Genomic DNA, 14,886 nt, shown 5'->3' on the forward strand with positions numbered 1-14,886 from the left:
ATCTAGTCTCCCCCAAACCCTTACTGATGCCCTTTGCTCCCCCTTTAGCTCTGAAAGGGATCAGTGACCCCTCCCTGGGGCAATTGTTGTCCATTCTGTTCCCCACATTGTTTTCTATGGATTCCCTGCATTAAGCACATAATAATGACACTGGCAGGAATGTGGGCGAGCCAATGGGAGGCCTCCGTGGGTCCCGTTATCTGATTGGCTTGTGAGATGATTGTGTGATTACCTGTTTGCTGCTGGCACGGCAACACCACAACCATTTGTGCAACAATTAGCTATCAGTGTAGCGTTAATTAGACATGAAATGATAAGCGTGTGATTAGCTCTGCTGGCAAGTACTTAGTCCCTCTGCGCTGCTATAATTGCCCCTTCTTCTCCCAATAACGTAAGAAACACGTGCGTCAGTACTACTATATATATCTACTGTATTGTCAGGGAATCGTGCAACAAGATCATTTATACACCGCAAGCAATATGGCAGCTCCCCCATATAATAACTGGACACATTTCCCCTTTAAACAAGCGGCTGTACATTAGAGATACAATGTGTCGCTGCACAAAGTCAGATTTCTTTTTTTTTTTTTTTAGTGTTTATTCTAAATTAATTCTAAATTGTGTCGATCTAAATCCTTATAATAAACCTCTGTCCCCCATCAGCGCCGGAAAAAGAGCACCACTTACTCCTGAAATAATTACCAACGAAATTAGGAATTGCCACAGTCACATGGAACAGGAATTTATTTGCCTAAATATTATTGTATCAAGAGATTCCTCTTTTCTCCTTAAATTTCTCTTCAACCAGCGGCGTGAGAATAATCGCCATTCCCTGAAACCACTCGTTTACCATGAAGAGAATAGAAACATGTCATTTCCCTATGCTGAATGTCACTACAGTGCACTGGTTCAGTGGGGTCCTCTATACTCCTGCACCCCCAAACCTTGGGGATAATGATCTGTATCTCACACATATATTGATATTGTACATCAGTCAGGAACCCCACTGTTCCCTCTATACTCCTGCACCCCCAAACCTTGGGATAATGATCTGTATCTCACTCATATATTGATATTGTACATCAGTCAGGAACCCCACTGTTCCTTCTATACTCCTGCACCCCCAAACCTTGGGATAATGATCTGTATCTCACACATATATTGATATTGTACATCAGTCAGGAACCCCCCACTGTCCCTCTATACTCCTGCACCCCCAAACCTTGGGATAATGATCTGTATCTCACACATATATTGTACATCAGTCAGGAACCCCACTGTCCCTCTATACTCCTGCACCCCCAAACCTTGGGATAATGATCTGTATCTCACACATATATTGATATTGTACATCAGTCAGGAACCCCACTGTCCCTCTATACTCCTGCACCCCCAAACCTTGGGATAATGATCTGTATCTCACACATATATTGATATTGTACATCAGTCAGGAACCCCACTGTCCCTCTATACTCCTGCACCCCCAAACCTTGGGATAATGATCTGTATCTCACACATATATTGATATTGTACATCAGTCAGGAACCCCACTGTCCCTCTATACTCCTGCACCCCCAAACCTTGGGATAATGATCTGTATCTCACACATATATTGATATTGTACATCAGTCAGGAACCCCACTGTCCCTCTATACTCCTGCACCCCCAAACCTTGGGATAATGATCTGTATCTCACACATATATTGATATTGTACATCAGTCAGGAACCCCACTGTCCCTCTATACTCCTGCACCCCCAAACCTTGGGATAATGATCTGTATCTCACACATATATTGATATTGTACATCAGTCAGGAACCCCACTGTCCCTCTATACTTCTGCACCCCCAAACCTTGTGGGTAATGAATTGTTTATTAATTTTCTTACAGTCAGTTACAAAGTATCAGAGAGAGAAGAATGTGTAGAGGCTGTAGGCTGCTTTGCATGCTGGGAAGTGTAGTTCTGTGGGGAGTGGGCCATTAGCAGAGCAGACATTAGCTCACAGACACACACAGTCATTATACTGTAACAATGAGGCTTTGCTGCTGTAGGAATGGCAGACGGGTGAGTTTCACGTTACAAGTACATCTGGGACTCCTTTAATAAAGCGTATTATTGGCGCATAATAAAATGTTATATAACGTGCGCCATAAAACCTCCCTTGTCTCATTACGGCACACAAGCTCCATATATAAAATATTTGTTCCACAAACCGCAACTCTCCCAGCGAACTGGAACCCGATACAGTTACGGAGCGGCTCGAGAAAAGGAAAGGCAGAAATGACTGCAGAGTTGCATTTACTTGCGACTAAAAACCTGCGATACCCAACTAACACTTTGGGCCCTTTTTGCCCTTCTCTGTGGGTGAGGGCCCTGAGCCTCGTTACTTCTCCTCTCATGTTCCCATTTGTTTGTTACCCAGCGAGCAAATTAGTCTTATTTATAAGGTGCCAAAGGTGATTGGTTCCCACTGAATTCACTTACACCCAGGGGCGCATTTGCATTGCGATTTTATTTCATCCAATTTAGCAGAATGATTTTTGCTTTTATGGGGTATTTACTTTGCCATCTTAACAAAATATGGGTCCTAAGGCAAAAGTCAGTGTAACTGTATTAATCCCCTCTATTTGGCTTTCCCTTTAGCTATGACAACCCAGGCATGCCATTAAAATAACTGCAGAAATGCATTCAAAGCATTGCATTAACCCCAGACATGCTACAAAGATTAATGCAGAAAATGGACTTACAAGCATTACATTAACCCCAGACATGCTTCAAAGATTAATGCAAAAAATGGATTTAAGAGCATTACATTAACCCCAGACATGCTACAAAGATTAATTCAGCAAATGGATTTAGAGCATTTATTTAACCCCTACCTGCCAGTCAGATCACTTTAGAAAATGCATAATAAGCAGTGCATTAACCCCACACATGCTAGTAAGGTCACTGCAGACGATAGACAATGAACACTGCATTAACCCCTGCCATGCTAGCAAAAATGGATTTCAAGCATTGCTTTAACCCAAAACTTGTAAGATCACCACCGAAAATAAACAATGAGCACTGGATAGATCTACAGAGAAAATCGATTCCAAGCATTGCAATAACCCCATGCATGCCAGTAAGACCATCACAGAAAATGGATTCAGAGCATTGTATTAACCCCATACATTCCAGCAAGATCACAGAAAATGGACTCGGAGTATTGTGTTAACCCCAAACATGCCATTTAGATCAATGCAGGGAATGGACAATGAGCTGAGAATTAGATTTGGGGCCTGAGGCAATTGCCTGCTATTGAGCCAGCCCTGAATAAATAGATTATTTGGAATATTTCAGGTGGTTGGGCAAAGTGTTGAAGCTCAGCGCCAGCTGCATGTTCTAATCGGGCCCCAGATGCAACTTACTGTGGGCCCTGCCAGCACTATGGTTCCGCAATTGTGCAGAAAACATCTTTAACAAATGTCGGGTTTTTCGTTTTTTAATGTGGAAACTTTCTGCTCAAGAAATTGGACTCTTGTGCGAAATGCTTTTACCTCTCCCATGAATGAAATGCCTCCGCCCCGCGTATTTCTCCGCTTTTTGGTGACAATTCATTGCTGCCTTAATGTAAAGTCTCCCCGAGAGACAAAATCCAGTTGTTTTAATTGTTCCCGATAGAATTCTATAAAATTCTTCCTCTGCTACGTAAGCCCCGTTTATTCCTCCTGTGCTGTCGCTGCCCACCCTGGTATGTGAATTTCCCAGGCCTGGCACAGCGAGAGGAATTCTTGGCAAATACAATGAGAAAGGAACCAAATGGACTGAAAGATTTGCCTCCTATATGCCAGTTTGTGCGATATTCATGGAAACCGTGGAAATAGTAACAGCAGGGGATCCCTTCAAACGTGCCAGGCCGAGGCTTCAGAAGCCCCTGATTTCTTGCCACACCCAAGACTTGGCAACCGGAGAGGCACAGGGACTGCATGGGACAATATACAGTATTGGCAAGGACCTGGCTCCCTAGCAATGACCCGACATCCATGTTCTCATTGGACCGGAAATAATTCTTCATATTTAACTTCTGCCCTGCGGCTTGAGAAAGTGTAAGAGAAAATTCTAATATTCATTTAGGGTGAACATTGCCAGTGATGCTTTCTAGTTCTATGTGCTGCAGTTCAGCTCTGTGTTTCTGGGTACAGGTTACTATGTGCCCAGAACATTACGACTTTGTATATTTGTATTTATATATATGAGAGGGAGGTGCCATTTTGAATTGAAGACAGTACAGATGGAGATATTTTGGAAAGATGGAGACAGTAGGACAAGATGGAGACAGTTGAGTGAGATGGAGACAGTTTGATTAGATAGAGTCAGTAGGGCAAGATGGAGACAGTAGGACAAGATGGAGACAGTAGGGCAAGATGGAGACAGTAGGACAAGATGGAGACAGTAGGACAAGATTGAGACAATAGGGCAAGATGGAGACATTAGGGCAAGATGGAGTCAGTACGGCAAGATGGAGACAGTAGGGCAAGATGGAGACAGTAGGGCAAGATGGAGACAGTAGGGCAAGATGGAGACAATAGGGCAAGATGGAGACATTAGGGCAAGATGGAGTCAGTACGGCAAGATGGAGACAGTAGATAGCAGGATTAAGATGGAGACAGTAGGACAAGATAGAGTCAGTAGGGCAAAATGGAGACAGTAGGGCAGGATAGAAACAGTAGAATAGGATGGAGATAGTAGGGAAAGATGGAGACAGTAGGGCAGGATGGAGACAGCAGGATTAAGATGGAGTCAGTAGGACAAGATAGAGTCAGTACGGCAAAATGGAGACAGTAGGGCAGGATAGAAACAGTACGGCAAAATGGAGACAGTAGGGCAGGATAGAAACAGTAGAATAAGATGGAGATAGTAGGGAAAGATGGAGACAGTAGGGCAGGATGGAGACAGTAGGACAAGATGGTGACAGTTGAGTGATATGGAGACAGTATGATTAAATAGAGTCAGTAGGGCAAGATGGAGACAGTAGGGCAAGATGGAGACAGTTGCACAAGAGTAGGGCAAGATGGAGTCAGTACGGCAAGATGGAGACAGCAGAGCAAGATGGAGACAGCAGGGTAAGATGGAGTCAGTAGGGCAAGGTGGAGACAGTAGGGCAAGATGGAGACAGTAGGACAAGATGGAGACAGCAGGGTAAGATGGAGTCAGTAGGACAAGGTGGAGACAGTAGGACAAGATGGAGACTGTAGGGTTAGATGGAGTCAGTAGGACAAGATGGAGTCAGTAGGACAAGATGGAGAAAGTAGAGCAAGATGGAGACAGTAGGGTTAGGTTGAGTGAATAGATGGAGACAATAGAAGATGGAGACAGGAGAAAGTGGACATAGCTGGAGATGATAGAGATGGCAGAAGTTTGGTATTGGGTACCTCACTATATATATTTACAATCCTGAGCCTCATTCCACCTCATAGATGTACCACTTTGCTCCCAGAGGTACCTGCCCCTCATGTCCTTCAGGATAATTATTTAATTCTGTAGATATTAAGGGAATTTTTAATTGATGATGAAGTTCTTTGTGGGTTAAGTGAACTCTAGGTATCTGGGGAGGATTTCTTCATGTTTTTAGCTTGGTCAGACCAGCATTCTACCACCTTCCCCAGTGCTCAGACCTCTGGGGCTTCTGTTTTATTTGACTCTGGACTTAATGTTCATGCAATTAGGCTGAAGGATCACCCGTATGTCCTGTACTCGTTATATTCAACATTTACCTGTAACGGGATCCCTGTACCTTAAAGTCAATGGATAAAGTGGGAAGGTGAGATTGATCCCTTGTGTCATGTGACTCCACTGTGCATTGTTTAAGGTGCACGCGTTTCGCACGCTGAGAAATAAGCAGCTGTCTCTCGTTCCTATGTTTAACCCTATGGAAAGTAGAGGATCTGACGATACCCCCCCCCCATGCACCTTTCAAATATTTGTTTGGCCTTCACTCTCTGTTTGCTTTCTCTGTTGACAATGAAGGTATTTTTGTGGCGTGCCATTAATTGTGAGCTTTACAGACGGAGATAATGCAAGCTCCTCCCACAATGTATATGTTAAGCAGAATTATGGGAGTTGAGCAAACAAACTGCCATTTGTTCTGCTGACACTTTCCCTTCGGCTTCTGTTTGACTTCAACTTCTGATGAAATTTCTGCCCTCAATTATTTGGACTTTTTTTTTTTTTTTTTTTTTTTTTAAATGAGGAAAATGATTTGACCCTTAGCAGTTCCACAGGTAGCACAGGCTTTTGTTAATCTTCCTATAGAGCATTCCTTCTCTGTATATTTGTATTTATACATATGGGAGGAGGAGGTGCCATATTGATTCCCTTAGACAGTACAGTATGAGGGTATAGCTTATTGTGTGCCCAGAACATTCCTTCTCTGTATATTTGTATTTATACATATGGGAGGAGGAGGTGCCATATTGATTCCATTAGACGGAACAGTATGAGGGTATAGCTTATTGTGTGCCCAGAACATTCCTTCTCTGTATATTTGTATTTATACATATGGGAGGAGGGAGGTGCCATATTGATTCCCTTAGACAGTACAGTATGAGGGTATAGCTTATTGTGTGCCCAGAACATTCCTTCTCTGTATATTTGTATTTATACATATGGGAGGAGGAGGTGCCATATTGATTCCCTTAGACAGTACAGTATGAGGGTATAGCTTATTGTGTGCCCAGAACATTCCTTCTCTGTATATTTGTATTTATACATATGGGAGGAGGAGGTGCCATATTGATTCTCTTAGACAGTACAGTATGAGGGTATAGCTTATTGTGTGCCCAGAACATTCCTTCTCTGTATATTTGTATTTATACATATGGGAGGAGGAGGTGCCATATTGATTCCCTTAGACAGTACAGTATGAGGGTATAGCTTATTGTGTGCCCAGAACATTCCTTCTCTGTATATTTGTATTTATACATATGGGAGGAGGGAGGTGCCATATTGATTCCCTTAGACAGTACAGTATGAGGGTATAGCTTATTGTGTGCCCAGAACATTCCTTCTCTGTATATTTGTATTTATACATATGGGAGGAGGGAGGTGCCATATTGATTCCCTTAGACAGTACAGTATGAGGGTATAGCTTATTGTGTGCCCAGAACATCCCTTCTCTGTATATTTGTATTTATACATATGGGAGGAGGTGCCATATTGATTCCCTTAGACAGTACAGTATGAGGGTATAGCTTATTGTGTGCCCAGAACATTCCTTCTCTGTATATTTGTATTTATACATATGGGAGGAGGAGGTGCCATATTGATTCCCTTAGACAGTACAGTATGAGGGTATAGCTTATTGTGTGCCCAGAACATTCCTTCTCTGTATATTTGTATTTATACATATGGGAGGAGGAGGTGCCATATTGATTCCCTTAGACAGTACAGTATGAGGGTATAGCTTATTGTGTGCCCAGAACATTCCTTCTCTGTATATTTGTATTTATACATATGGGAGGAGGAGGTGCCATATTGATTCCCTTAGACAGTACAGTATGAGGGTATAGCTTATTGTATAATGTTATATATTAACTTTCAGTTCACAATCCCATAATTCTATTTGTGTTAAGAGGAATAAATAAATGGAAGCTAAAACCCTGTTACAAGAAAGGTTGATTTTCCCTTTAATATAAACACATGCTGCACCTGTTGGGGTAAAACAAGTTGATGTGGGGGGGGGGTTCAGATTGTGTTTATAGTAATGATATCACGGTCAGATTTGCCCAGACCCCCCCCCCCGTGCCCCCCCGCTGGTTCTTGGACGTTAACTAAACAAATAAATATTCGGCTTTGGTTCTCAGCGAATCCCCTCGCTCCATCTCCTGGCGTCGTGCCCGACTTCTCTTGGCACGGGCCGATCTGATGAAGGTTTGAGTGGTAGTGAGTGGAACCTTAGAGCCTGCGTCTATTTATTGTCTGACTCCAAACCCCCAGGAACGAGCTGGAAACCTCCGTGTCGCACACAATATTCTCCCCCTGCCAGAAACCAAACACCCGCTGCTCTTGGCTGAAGAGCTGGCCATTGCCCTGCGCCACTCATGAGTCACCTCTCTGGTTTTCTTCCATAATTATCTGCCCAAGATTTTTTTTTTTAATAAATTCTTGTATTTTGTTAAATTAACCTTTATTGCTTCTTAAGCACAGCAGTGCAGTAAAGTATTTCTATCAAGCTATGCAGGGTCACTTTCTGACAGTCGGTGGCTTCACCAGGGACCTGGGCTGCAAAAGACTGGCATTTAATGCCAACTTGTTTAGGGAATATATCTATGTGCAAAATAGCCGCCCTTTTTCTCTCAGGCTCACGGTTTATTGACTTAAAGTAACATGAGCAACAAGTGACCAATCAGCAAGTAGTTTTAATTGTTCTGCGGCAGTTGCAGAGATAAAAGCAGGCGTCTGATTGGTCGTTTAATAACGTTTCCATATTACTGCAGTGTTTGATGATCTTGACCCTTTAAACACAGACTCTTCGTCCGTGCGATTGGTTTACATAAAAGACAGTTCAGTGATTAAGGGGTTAATAGGGTGCTGTTTGTTCCTTAGGATGAGAGAGAGCAGAGATTTCCTTGCCCCCCTCCCCTCGGGGCTGATAATTTAGGAGTGGGAGCGTGTTGCACATGTATAATCAATTCTCACCTTTTCATGGGATTTAATATGGGGGGGGAGCAAGGGGTGGGGGGCTCCTGACCTTCTGCAGAGCACAGGCTGCTATTTTGTATAATCAAAGGCAAAATCCTTTATCTGCCGCACAACTGACTATTGACACAAGAAAGGCCAAAGGGATCGGCATCAATCACTATAGGAACCTGAATATGTCGGAGCCTTTAACTCCTGTTTATTATCTGCCCCTCCTGAGCTTGTGCAGGAAGCGGGGGGGGTTATCCCCCTCCCAAAATGTCACTAGTGACATCACTGAGCCCTGGTGACATCACTAAGCACCATTAGTAGGGACATCATTGTAGTTTGGAGTGCAGACACACACAATGGGGCTACAGAATAATGAAGTCACTAGTGACATCACTGAGCCCTGATGACATCACTAAGCACCATTAGTAGGTGCATAATTGTAGTTTGGAGTGCAGACACACACAATGGGGCTACAGAATAATGAAGTCACTAGTGACATCACTGAGCCCTGATGACATCACTAAGCACCATTAGTAGGGACATCATTGTAGTTTGGAGTGCAGACACACACAAAAGGGCTACAGAATAATGAAGTCACTAGTGACATCACTGAGCCATGGTGACATCACTAAGCACCATTAGTAGGGACATCATTGTAGTTTGGAGTGCAGACACACACAATGGGGCTACAGAATAATGAAGTCACTAGTGACATCACTGAGCCCTGATGACATCACTAAGCACCATTAGTAGGGACATCATTGTAGTTTGGAGTGCAGACACACACAAAAGGGCTACAGAATAATGAAGTCACTAGTGACATCACTGAGCCCTGATGACATCACTAAGCACCATTAGTAGGGACATCATTGTAGTTTGGAGTGCAGACACACACAATGGGGCTACAGAATAATGAAGTCACTAGTGACATCACTGAGCCCTGATGACATCACTAAGCACCATTAGTAGGGACATCATTGTAGTTTGGAGTGCAGACACACACAAAAGGGCTACAGAATAATGAAGTCACTAGTGACATCACTGAGCCCTGATGACATCACTAAGCACCATTAGTAGGGACATCATTGTAGTTTGGAGTGCAGACACACACAATGGGGCCGTTACTATGGGTGTGACAGGGCTGAGTATGTTCATGTTTTCCAAATGACGTGTGTGTGACACTTGATCCGAAAAGGGAATTTATTGGCTTCTTCTCCCCTTTCTGCATCACAGCGAAAAAAAACATATGGTTTTGGGTGTCCCAGACAGGCCTGAGGGGCTTGTTACTAATAACGACCATGAAATTAAAAAAAAAAAGAAGAAATAATTGTCAGGCGTCTGGCACACTCGGGGTTACACGGATGGGAATTTGGGGGGTGCACTAATTGTGGCAGATCATTACGAGGGATCCCATTGAGTGGATGCAGAATTGTGTTACTACACGGCAACAAAGGGGTGCTGGAGACTTCCAGCTGCTGTTAACCTCTCGGGTGCCGAAATCGAAAACTGATTTCCATTTTAAATATCCCGGCTGAAATAATTGCCTTTGATACAATGTTACTGGTTCATTGTTTCTCTTCAAAATAAAACAAAAGTTTCTTTCTTTTCCGCCACCGTCTGATTGGCCGGAGCAGGTCGTGGGGCGGCTATTTTTGGATTAAAAGGGGACAGGGAGAGAAAGTGCCCTACTGTTCCCCCGGGCCAGATGGCCAATATATAGTTACCCGAGCTCTTCTTTTCTTCCCTGCCAACGATGACTTCACTGGGGTCCACATGGATCCCCAACAATGGGCAAGAATGGCTCCTTCCTTTTTATATTTCTGGCGACTCATGTGCACTGTCCTGCGTCTTTCCTGCCTCTTTATAAGGGACAATGGGGCCACTCTTTCAGCCTTTCATTAGAGCCCCCACTCATTGTGTCCTCCTCCTCCTCCTGCGAGCAAAACTGCTGCACTCTAATGTCCTACTTCATCTATGGGGCCCGGGTTAACCCTATCCAAACAGTTAGGCACTCTGGGGCACCTTGATATTCGAAGCTAACGTACAGCTTTATATATGGGTCCCTGATTAACCCTATCCAAGCAGTCAGCACCTGGATATTCTAAGCTAGCGTTCTCCTTTATATAGGGGGTCCTAGTTAACCCTGTCCAAACAGTTGGGCAGTTTGGGGCACCTTGATATTCTAAGCTAACGTCCTGCTTTATATATGGGGTCCTAGTTAACCCTATCCAAACAGTTAGGCTCTCTGGGGCACCTTGATATTCTAAACTTACGTTCTGCTTTATATATGGGGTCCTAGTTAACCCTATCCAAACAGTTAGGCACTATGGGGCACCTTGATATTCAAAGCTAACGTACAGCTTTATATATGGGTCCCTGATTAACCCTATCCAAGCAGTCAGCACCTGGATATTCTAAGCTAGCGTTCTCCTTTATATAGGGGGTCTAGTTAACCCTGTCCAAACAGTTTGGGCAGTTTGGGGGCACCTTGATATTCTAAGCTAACGTCCTGCTTTATATATGGGGTCCTAGTTAACCCTATCCAAACAGTTAGGCTCTCTGGGGCACCTTGATATTCTAAACTTACGTTCTGCTTTATATATGGGGTCCTAGTTAACCCTATCCAAACAGTTGGGCAGTTTGGGGCACCTTGATATTCTAAGCCAACATCCTGCTTTATATATGGGGTCCTAGTTAACCCTATTCAAGCAGTCAGCACCTTGATATTCTAAGCTAGCGTTCTCCTTTTTATATGGGGTCCTAGTTAACCCTATCCAAACAGTTGGGCACTTTGGGACACCTTGATATTCTAAGCTAGCGTTCTCCTTTATATATGGGGTCCTAGTTAACCCTATCCAAGCAGTCAGCACCTTGATATTCTAAGCTAGCGTTCTCCTTTTTATATGGGGTCCTAGTTAACCCTATCCAAACAGTTGGGCAGTTTGGGACACCTTGATATTCTAAGCTAACGTCCTGCTTTATATATGGGGTCCTAGTTAACCCTATCCAAGCAGTCAGCACCCTGATATTCTAAGATAGCGTTCTCCTTTTTATATGGGGGTCCTAGTTAACCCTATCAAAACAGTCAGCACCTTGATATTCTAAGCAAGCGTTCTCCTTTATATAGGGGGTCCTAGTTAACCCCATCGAAGCGCCGGCGCTTGCCGGAGACTTTACCCACAATTCGTTAAAATTCAAACCCCGAGCACGTAAAATAGTGTTTTTTTGGAAGTTTTTTTTCCCTGTATCTTTAGAAAATGACAAAAAAAGATCTGCTCTCAATGGAGTCTTGTTTACTGTGTTCCTAGAAGGGGCCCCACTATATTTCATGTGTCACAGTTGCTTTTCTTTCTGGTAACAATGCCTGATTGTTTTCACCAAAGGGAAAGAGAAAAAAAACTTCAGGTTCCATAGACAGGAGAATTGTGTATTATATTTTCCTGCCAAATTCCGATCTCTGTTTTCCTTCCCTTATACTCACAAAGGGCTCATAACTTACTGTCAAGTGTGAGGCAAACCACAGAGCACTACTGTTGCCTCTCAGCTCTGGATGCTGCTGCCCCGACTGCCTGTTAACTTTCCCTTAACTGACGGAGAGGCAGTGGCAGCTAGAGGCGGCAGTCGGGCAGCACTTCTCCTCCTAGGCCCCAGCGTGTTAACCTCTTGCACCCACTCTATAGAGGACTTAACCCTTGCCTCTACCAATGTCCTACACATGTCACAGTGCAGCTGCCGCTTGGATTTGGGGGTTCACTCTTGAGGCGCTAATTGGCTGTGCTCTCCCCGCAGTGACTGTGGTTCCTGGCAAATTGGGAAAGGTTCTGAGGGGGTTATGCCATCAACCTCTGAAGTTCTGACCGGCGTGGTAGGAGATCACCTCAACGACGAGTGGAAGGAGGACCACTTCATGTGAGTAAATTCACCCCCTTATTTCTGACATATATATATGGCGTTTATTTCTTGCCTTCAATTTCATTTACAATCGATCCAATTTCAAGCTCAAATTTCAAAGGACAACATTTTCACCTTTAAAAAAAGATTTCCGCTTTTAAATTGTTTTCTTTTTAAAACTCAAAGAAGGTTCCTGTTAACCCCGTTTTTACGTTATTTTTAATGGTTTTATTTTATTTGGCGATCTGTTTTTTAAATGTGAACGACGCACAAGAAGTGGCATTTTTTTTATTTTTTATTTAGTACAGGTACGGGATCTGTTATCCAGAAAGCGAATTATGGAAAGGCCATAAGACTCCATTTTATTTGAGTAATCCAAATTTTTGTAATTCTGTGTAATAATAAAACAGTCGCTTGTACTTGATCCCAACTAAGATATAATTAATCCTTATTGGAGGCAAAACCAGCCTATTGGCTTTATTTCATGTTTATATGATTTTCTAGTAGACTTAAGGTATGAAGATCTGAATTATAGAAGGATCCCTTATCCTGAGCATTCTGGATAACAGGTCCTATACCTGTATTGTTATTTTTATGGAACTTAGTTTTGTTTAGAAAGGTGGTTTAAAAAAAGAATTATTAGTATAGAATATTTGTATTTATTTTTTTGGGTCATAGAATTTTTTTTTTTATCATAAGCGGCAGATCGTCTCTCCAGAAGGGCGATTTTTTTTTTAAACTTTAATACTGAATTTTTTTTCTTTTGTCTGTAAAAAAAAAAAAAGTTATTTAAAGTGGCAGAGCGGCTGCTGTCAAGTTGAATGAATGTACGCTGCTAGGTGCGATACGAGAGTAACACTCCCAACGCCCGACCGTGTGAAGCAGAGAATATTCTGCATTTTTTGTTGGGGGGGGGGGTTGGATTTTGGCAGCTCCGTGACTTTCCCTTCGGCAGGCAGTGAGCCCGGCTGACAGCTTGTAATCGGCGGCGACAGTTCTCGACTTGCAGGTTGAAACCATTAAATGCTTCTGTTTAAAGGGAAGAAAGAACGTGTTTGTCCCATATGTCCCGTCATTCCGACTGGGAAGGTGAATGGGAGCGATGGGAATAATAATAATATATTCTTCTGCTCATAATTGTAAAATTCAATAAAAGTCAACTTGAATGGGTTAAGCACACCGGGTCTCCCGACCCCCGGAACCTGTTGTGCAAGGGTTACTTGCTAGGTTGCGTTTCCCTGGTGTGTGCCAGGCTAAGTGCCATCTCATAGTTGGCAGTTGGGGTTTTATAGTGAAATGCGTTGTGGGTTTACTTTGCCTTTGTCATTAGTCGGGTAGAGCTGCTGTTTAGATCCCTATCAAGTGGCAACTTACGCTGTGATTGCTCTGCCAGCCTGGGGGTATTTGATACAATCGCTCTACTCTCCCCCCCGCAGAGGGATCTCCCATTATCTCTGAATTGTTGTAAATATCTCAGCCAGAGACTCCACCATAGGCAACGGGGCCTGTTATTAATGGGCAGCCTCAGGCCAAGCCTTTCCCGTCCTGAGGGGCTTGTGTTTAGGGTGGTAGAGTTGCCCTTTAAAATTGGGTACAATGGTGCTCTTATTAGCACAGGATTCCCGTGTTGTGCGTTTTTTTTTTAACAATGCGTAAATAGGCCTGTTCTCAAGAGCTTGCATTCTAGACAATGTTGGTATTCCCAGGAGGGGTTGAGGAAGTAGACTTAAGAGCTTGCAATCTACAGAAAGTAAAACTTCTCCCAGTGGCTTGAAGTCTAGTATCGTCCATTATGTTCAGCTCTCCAGCCCTCGTCGTGATATCGACTCCCACTCACATATAATATTTTCTCAGGAAATTAAATTTAGATTTGTTTTTTGTTTATTTTAATTTGATTTTGGGAAGATTCCAATAAGTCGCAATCACACCGGCAGCTCTGGTGCCCGTCCCCTACATGTGCCCCCCCAATGCTTGAGTATTGTCACATTTATAAGCCAACCCTCTGTATGTCCCATCATGCACCAGCCAACTCTCTGTATGTCCCATCATGCACCAGCCAACTCTCTGTATGTCCCATCATGCACCAGCAGCCATAGGGAATGATGGGAGCAAAGTAACACTTTTAATATTATTATTATAATAATCGCTGAAATTCATATTTTGTTCTGTGAATAGGAATATGCTGCAAACAACGGACTCTCTTTCTTTTCTGTAGCGTCACTGAATTATTGAGGGGTTCCAGTTTAAAGTTTAGGGGGTAACAGGCGCCAGGTGTACTAATCTGCAGTGTCCAATCAGCTGGGAGCATTTACTGGTTTACTGTT

At 43.3% G+C, this 14,886-nt stretch overlaps 1 protein-coding gene across 7 annotated transcripts in view; it reads left to right on the forward strand.

The window, feature by feature from the left end:
• The window catches only part of LOC108713441 (transcription factor Sox-6), a 261,335-nt gene that overhangs the window by 87,294 nt on the left and 159,155 nt on the right, over positions 1–14,886 (forward strand). For 5 of the 7 annotated variants that reach the window (XM_041589669.1, XM_041589668.1, XM_041589670.1 and 2 more), the window contains one exon: positions 12,461–12,580. The exons of the other annotated variants lie outside the window; for them this stretch is intronic. In XM_041589669.1, coding sequence (XP_041445603.1) covers positions 12,504–12,580 — 77 coding nt within the window. In that variant the 5' untranslated portion in view covers positions 12,461–12,503. Of the gene's footprint in view, positions 1–12,460; positions 12,581–14,886 lie in introns of those variants that run through there. 7 annotated transcript variants of the gene reach the window in all.

Source organism: Xenopus laevis, chromosome 4L (genome assembly GCF_017654675.1).
Source record: "Xenopus laevis strain J_2021 chromosome 4L, Xenopus_laevis_v10.1, whole genome shotgun sequence".
Classification (NCBI taxonomy): domain Eukaryota; kingdom Metazoa; phylum Chordata; class Amphibia; order Anura; family Pipidae; genus Xenopus; species Xenopus laevis.